The 7,996-nt window shown below is 45.3% G+C and overlaps 1 protein-coding gene across 1 annotated transcript in view; it reads left to right on the top strand.

The window, feature by feature from the left end:
- The window catches only part of LOC143297142 (homeobox protein orthopedia-like), a 64,811-nt gene extending 59,201 nt beyond the window's left edge, over window positions 1-5,610 (top strand). The window contains exons 4-5 of the mRNA XM_076609318.1: window positions 4,986-5,025; window positions 5,550-5,610. Coding sequence (XP_076465433.1) covers window positions 4,986-5,025; window positions 5,550-5,610 — 101 coding nt within the window. The remainder of the gene's footprint in view (window positions 1-4,985; window positions 5,026-5,549) is intronic.
- Window positions 5,611-7,996: the final 2,386 nt, after the last annotated feature.

Here is a 7,996-nt window from a genome sequence, read left to right as displayed (position 1 = left end):
CTTTTTCCGTTTTTTTCCCCAAATATTTTTCATTCATCCAAATCAAAACAATACGGATACAATACATCACACTGAGTCAATGCCCAGATCAGAACAAGACTTGTAAGAAGACATTGGACAGGCATAGAACAAGGACATTGGGCACACACTGTATATCCTGCAGTTTTGTCATTCCCTGCATATACACTTTGTTTATGTCTGAAATATAGCTACTTGTTTGTTGATTTATTTGGCTTCGCTGCTCACAGCCCGTTCAATGGCGTGTGTGTGTGTGTGTGTGTGTGTGTGTGTGTGTGTGTGTGTGTGTGTGACATGTTGTCGATTACTGATTACTTTCTTTTTCTTTCTGTCCAGCCCTTAATCTACACCCTCTTTCCCTCCTTTCTGTTCTTTCTTTCTGTCCAGCCCTTAATCTACACCCTCTTTTCTCTCTGTTCTTCCTTTCTGTCCAGCCCTTAATCTACACCCTCTTTCCTTCCTTTCTGTTCTTTCTTTCTGTCCAGCCCTTAATCTACACCCTCTTTCCTTCCTTTCTGTTCTTTCTTTCTGTCCAGCCCTTAATCTACACCCTCTTTCCTTTCTGTTCTTTCTGTCCAGCCCTTAATCTACACCCTCTTTCCTTAATTCTGTTCTTTCTTTCTGTCCAGCCCTTAATCTACACCCTCTTTCCTTTCTGTTCTTTCTGTCCAGCCCTTAATCTACACCCTCTTTCCTTCCTTTCTGTTCTTTCTTTCTGTCCAGCCCTTAATCTACACCCTCTTTCCTTCCTTTCTGTTCTTTCTTTCTGTCCAGCCCTTAATCTACACCCTCTTTCCCTCCTTTCTGTTCTTTCTTTCTGTCCAGCCCTTAATCTACACCCTCTTTCCTTTCTGTTCTTTCTGTCCAGCCCTTAATCTACACCCTCTTTCCTTTCTGTTCTTTCTTTCTGTCCAGCCCTTAATCTACACCCTCTTTCCTTTCTGTTCTTTCTTTCTGTCCAGCCCTTAATCTACACCCTCTTTTCTTCCTTTCTGTTCTTTCTTTCTGTCCAGCCCTTAATCTACACCCTCTTTCCTTTCTGTTCTTTCTTTCTGTCCAGCCCTTAATCTACACCCTCTTTCCTTCCTTTCTGTTCTTTCTGTCCAGCCCTTAATCTACACCCTCTTTCCTTTCTGTTCTTTCTTTCTGTCCAGCCCTTAATCTACACCCTCTTTTCTTTCTGTTCTTTCTTTCTGTCCAGCCCTTAATCTACACCCTCTTTCCTTTCTGTTCTTTCTTTCTGTCCAGCCCTTAATCTACACCCTCTTTCCCTCCTTTCTGTTCTTTCTTTCTGTCCAGCCCTTAATCTACACCCTCTTTCCCTCCTTTCTGTTCTTTCTTTCTGTCCAGCCCTTAATCTACACCCTCTTTCCTTTCTGTTCTTTCTTTCTGTCCAGCCCTTAATCTACACCCTCTTTTCTTTCTGTTCTTTCTGTCCAGCCCTTAATCTACACCCTCTTTTCTTCCTTTCTGTTCTTTCTTTCTGTCCAGCCCTTAATCTACACCCTCTTTCCCTCCTTTCTGTTCTTTCTTTCTGTCCAGCCCTTAATCTACACCCTCTTTCCTTCCTTTTTGTTCTTTCTGTCCAGCCCTTAATCTACACCCTCTTTCCCTCCTTTCTGTTCTTTCTGTCCAGCCCTTAATCTACACCCTCTTTCCTTCCTTTCTGTTCTTTCTGTCCAGCCCTTAATCTACACCCTCTTTCCTTTCTGTTCTTTCTTTCGTGTTTCTTTGTCATTTGTTTCTTTCTTAATTCCATAGTCTGTGTTGTTGTTGGTAGCGGTGTGTTGTTATTGTTGTTGGTAGCGGTGCACCGGTTTTGTTGTTTGCTTTCAGATAACTGTGTCCTGCACATGTACAAATGCAAAGTATTTTTCTATTTTCTAATCTTTTTCTCTTTTTTTCTTTTTTTTCTGGTTTGGTTATTTTCAACCAGGTTTCATGCAGGAGACTGTCATTTATGTTCTTTATTTGTTCTGTTATTGTTGTTGTGTCCCTACAAATTTCACCCCAAACAGTTTCCCCTTCATTATGATGGTCTAGATGATGGTGATGATGATGTGCAACGTCATCATCTTTTCTTCTTTTTTTTCCCCCATCATCAATATCATTATTACCTATGTCCCTTCTTGATTCCGCCCTACTTTCATTTTTTCCCTATTATTTTTTATTATTACATTTTCTCTCCCTTGAAAAAAAAACCCGTCTAATTTACACCTCCCACCCTTCCCCCACCCCCTTTTTCATTAGTTTGGGGTTTGTGTATGTGTGTGCGTGTGTGTGCGTGAGAGAGAGAGCGAGAGAGAGAGAGAGAGAGAGAGAGAGAAGTTGCTGTACATTTTGAAGTAGTCAGGAATGTTATGCTCTTATTTCTTAGCCGTGTCCGTTCGTTCTTTTATGTACAGAAACCCACTTTTTTCTCCGTGTTTTGTGTTTTGTTTAATGGTGTGTGTGTGTGTGTGTGTGTGTGTGTGTGTGTGTGTGTGTGTGTGTGTGTGTGTGAGAGAGAGAGAGAGAGAGAGAGAGAGTACTGACTGAAATATAGTAATACAAAGACCAGTAAATATCTGTAGATGAACAAAGTGTAACAGACTGAATTCCTTGATGTACATTCTGGCTTTGGTTCTGGTGACAATACAAAATGATTCTGTCTTTATCAAACTGTCTCTCTCTGACACCCTGTCTCTATCAAACTGTCTCTCTCTGACACCCTGTCTCTATCAAACTGTCTCTCTCTGACACCCTGTCTCATGTGCATCCATTCTTTCCTTTCTCAAAACGCATTCGTCTATTTCTGACTATCTACCTATCTGTCTGTCAGTCTGTCTGTCTCTCTATCTGCCCCCCCCCCCCCCCTCTTTCTTTTCTCATACGTGCCTGTGTTTGTTTGTGTGTGTAGGGGGTGGGGTGGGGGTGGCGTGTCTTTGTGTGCACGTGTGCTTGTACAGTTTCCACGAATCATTTTTTAATTAGAATTATCTTTCATGCCCACTGTGCCAGTGGTAATTTTTGTTAATTGATGTTGAAGTGTTGTGCTGGAAGCAGCAATAGATGTGTTTTCATTGATGGTTGATGGGAATTTCGTGTACTGACTACTGCACTGCTCGTCAACACGTCATTCTGTGTACTGACTACTGCACTGTTCATCAACACGTCATTCCGTGTACTGACTACTGCACTGCTCGTCAACACGTCATTCCGTGTACTGACTACTGCACTGTTCATCAACACGCCATTCCGTGTACTGACTACTGCACTGTTCATCAACACGTCATTCTGTGTACTGACTACTGCACTGTTCATCAACACGTCATTCCGTGTACTGACTACTGCACTGTTCATCAACACGTCATTCTGTGTACTGACTACTGCACTGTTCATCAACACGTCATTCCGTGTACTGACTACTGCACTGTTCATCAACACGTCATTCCGTGTACTGACTACTGCACTGTTCATCAACACGCCATTCCGTGTACTGACTACTGCACTGCTCATCAACACGTCATTCTGTGTACTGACTACTGCACTGTTCATCAACACGTCATTCTGTGTACTGACTACTGCACTGTTCATCAACACGTCATTCTGTGTACTGACTACTGCACTGTTCATCAACACGCCATTCCGTGTACTGACTACTGCACTGTTCATCAACACGTCATTCCGTGTACTGACTACTGCACTGTTCATCAACACGTCATTCTGTGTACTGACTACTGCACTGTTCATCAACACGTCATTCCGTGTACTGACTACTGCACTGCTCGTCAACACGTCATTCTGTGTACTGACTACTGCACTGTTCATCAACACGTCATTCTGTGTACTGACTACTGCACTGTTCATCAACACGTCATTCCGTGTACTGACTACTGCACTGTTCATCAACACGCCATTCCGTGTACTGACTACTGCACTGCTCGTCAACGGGCCTGTCTCGCTTACCTCGCTTGTGGCTATTGTGCTAGGTACTGTGCTGTGCTAGGCACTGTGCTAGGTACTGTGCTGTGCTAGGCACTCTTCTAGGCACTGTGCTGTGCTAGGCACTCTTCTAGGTACTGTGCTGTACTAGGTACTGTGCTGTGCTAGGTACTGTGCTGTGCTAGGCACTTTTCTAGGCACTGTGCTGTACTAGGTACTGTACTGTGCTAGGTACTGTGCTAGGTACTGTTCTGTGCTAGGTACTGTGCTGTGCTAGGCACTTTTCTAGGCACTGTGCTGTACTAGGTACTGTGCTGTGCTAGGTACTGTGCTAGGTACTGTGCTGTGCTAGGCACTTTTCTAGGCACTGTGCTGTACTAGGTACTGTACTGTGCTAGGTACTGTGCTAGGTACTGTGCTGTGCTAGGTACTGTGCTGTGCTAGGTACTGTGCTGTGCTAGGCACTTTTCTAGGTACTGTGCTGTGCTAGGCACTTTTCTAGGCACTGTGCTGTGCTAGGCACTTTTCTAGGTACTGTGTTGTGATAGGTACTGTGCTGTGTTAGGTACTGTGCTGTGCTAGGTACTGTGCTAGGTACTATGCTGTGCTAGGTACTGTGCTAGGTACCCTCCTAGTCCTTCGTGACGTCTATATGTAGGATATGTCAGTCAATGCAACACTATTGCGTGCAGTCACACACTCATGTGCATATCGCAATTTTCACCACAACTCTGACGATATCATCGGATGGTTTGTGATTCGTACAATATTTATCTATGTCATGATTCTGTGTATGTTAATGCAACTGAACATTCACACCTCTAAACTGTGTAACGGGAACTAAACTACTCTGTGTGTGTGTGTGTGTGTGTGTGTGTGTGTGTGTGTGTGTGTGTGTGTGTGTGTGTGTGTGTGAAATACCTATGTCTGGAATATAAAGTGTTTGCAATGGTTGAATGGTTCATTGAAGAGGTACATGCACAGCAGAGTGGGTAGTTGCTGGTGTTGTGTTGTGGACACTCAGCACATTTGTTGGTGCACAGGACTGAGGTTCAAGACCAGAACACGTCTCGAAGTGTGCAGGTGAACGCAATTTTTAAAGGAGTAAATCAGTGTGTGAAGACATCATGTTAGCCAAGAATGAAAGGTCATTCTGAAACAGTGCGAACAGGACAGTAGCCAATCACTGTGCTCACACATGATGACGTCATGTCACATCATGTCCGTTTCACACATGATGTCAGTGTCACATCTCAATGTAACGTGTCGTTTTCACACGACGTGTCAGTGTCATATTTTGTCGATGTAACATGTTCATTTCTCACATCATATCAGTGTCATATCATGTCATCATATTTTGTCGATGTAACATGTTTATTTCTCACATCATATCAGTGGCATATCATGTCAGTGTCACATCATATCAATGTGACGTCAATTTCACACACTATGTCAGTGTCGTATTATTTCAGTGTCATATTTTTTGTCAAAGTGACATGTCAATTTCACTCATTATGCCCCAGTGTCACATATAATGTCAGCGTCACAGATGATGACAGTGTGACACATGTCAGTGTCACAGATGATGACAGTGTGACACATGTCAGTGTCACAGATGATGACAGTGTGACACATGTCAGTGTCACGTCACAGATGATGACAGTGTGACACATGTCAGTGTCACACTCAGCCAGACACACATGTCTATGTCCTCCATCATGACGTCACATTTAATGCCACACTCTAATGTCATGTCAGGATCACGTTATGTAACACACAGGATCACGTTATGTAACACACAGGATAACACACAGGATCACGTTATGTAACACACAGGATCACGTTATGTAACACACAGGATAACACACAGGATCACGTTATGTAACACACAGGATCACGTTATGTAACACACAGGATCACGTTATGTAACACACAGGATCACGTTACGTAACAGGATAACACAAAGGATCACGTTATGTAACACACAGGATAACACACAGGATCACGTTATGTAACACACAGGATCACGTTATGTAACACATAGGATCACGTTATCTAACACACAGGACAACACCGTTTGTAACGGTTCTTCTGGAGTGTTAGATAGTCCTGTCACGTGCCGAGTCAGGGTGTCCAGTGTCATGAATAAAACGTCCTGTCATGTGCCACGTCATGGTGTCCAGTGTCATGAATAAAACGTCCTGTCACGTGCCGCGTCATGGTGTCCAGTGTCATGAATAAAACGTCCTGTCACGTGCCGAGTCATGGTGTCCAGTGTCATGAATAAAACGTCCTGTCACGTGCCACGTCATGGTGTCCAGTGTCATGAATAAAACGTCCTGTCACGTGCCACGTCATGGCGTCCAGTGTCATGAATAAAACGTCCTGTCATGTGCCACGTCATGGTGTCCAATGTCATGAATAAAACGTCCTGTCACGTGCCACGTCATGGTGTCCAGTGTCATGAATAAAACGTCCTGTCACGTGCCGAGTCATGGTGTCCAGTGTCATGAATAAAACGTCCTGTCATGTGCCACGTCATGGTGTCCAGTGTCATGAATAAAACATGGATGACACAACACTGCCTGGGTCTCGTGCCTCGCTTTTACAGGTGTCGCCGCTGTGTGTGTGTGTGTGTGTGTGTGTGTGTGTGTGTTTGCTCTCCTCCTCCCTCCCTCATCACTCTCCCCCTCCATCACTCTCCTCCTCCATCTCATCACTCACCACTCCCTCACCTCATCACTCTTCCCCTCATCTCATCACTCTCCCCTACCTCATCTCATTCTCACCGCATCCCTCATCTCATCACTGCACTCCCTCATCTCATCACTCCCCCTCCATCTTATTACTCTCCCCTCCCTCATCACTCCCATCTCATCACTCATCTCCCTCCCTCATCACATCACTCTCCCCTCCCTCATTTCATCACTCTTTCCTCACTCATCTCATCACTCATCTCCCTCCCTCATCAAATCACTCTCCCATCCCTCATTTCATCACTCTCCCTCCCTCATACTCTCCCTCATCACTCTCATCTCATCACTCTCCCCTCCCTCATATAATCACTCTCCCCTCCCTCATCTCACCACTCTCCCCTCCCTCATCTCATCAATCACGACTCTCCCCTCCCTCATATCACCACTCTCCCCTCCCTCATTTCATCACTCTCCCCTCCCTCATCTCATCACTCTTTCCTCCCTCATCTCACCACTCTCCCCTCCCTCATCTCATCAATCACCACTCTCCCCTCCCTCATCTCACCACTCTCCCCTCCCTCATTTCATCACTCTCCCCTCCCTCATCTCATCACTCTTTCCTCCCTCATATCATCACTCTCCCTTCCCTCAGCTCATCACTCTTTCCTCCCTCATCTCACCACTCTCCCCTCCCTCATCTCATCACTCTCCCCTCCCTCATATAATCACTCTCCCCTCCCTCATCTCATCACTCTTTCCTCCCTCATCTCATCACTCTCCTCTCATCACTCTCCCCTCCCTCATCTCATCACTCTTTCCTCCCTCATCTCATCACTCACCCCTCTCTCATCTTATCACTCTTTCCTCCCTCATCTCATCACTCCCCCTCATCTCATCACTCCCCCTCATCTCACCACTCTCCCCTCCCTCATATCATCACTCTCCCCTCCCTCATCTCATCACTCTTTCCTCCCTCATCTCATCACTCTCCCCTCCCTCATCTCATGACTCTTTCCTCCCTCATCTCATCACTCTCCTCTCATCACTCTCCCCTCCCTCATCTCATCACTCTTTCCTCCCTCATCTCATCACTCTCCCCTCCCTCATCTCATGACTCTTTCATCCCTCATCTCACCACTCTCCCCTCCCTCATCTCATCACTCTCCCCTCCCTCATCTCATCACTCTTTCCTCCCTCATCTCATCACTCTCCCCTCCCTCATCTCATCACTCTTTCCTCCCTCATCTCATCACTCTTTCCTCCCTCATCTCATCACTCTCCCCTCCCTCATCTCATGACTCTTTCCTCCCTCATCTCATCACTCTCCTCTCATCACTCTCCCCTCCCTCATCTCATGA

The sequence above is a fragment of the Babylonia areolata genome, chromosome 22, assembly GCF_041734735.1.
Source record: "Babylonia areolata isolate BAREFJ2019XMU chromosome 22, ASM4173473v1, whole genome shotgun sequence".
Classification (NCBI taxonomy): Eukaryota; Metazoa; Mollusca; class Gastropoda; order Neogastropoda; family Buccinidae; genus Babylonia; species Babylonia areolata.
Note: the sequence above shows the minus strand (reverse complement) of the source record. Positions and strands in the feature narration are given on the sequence as shown.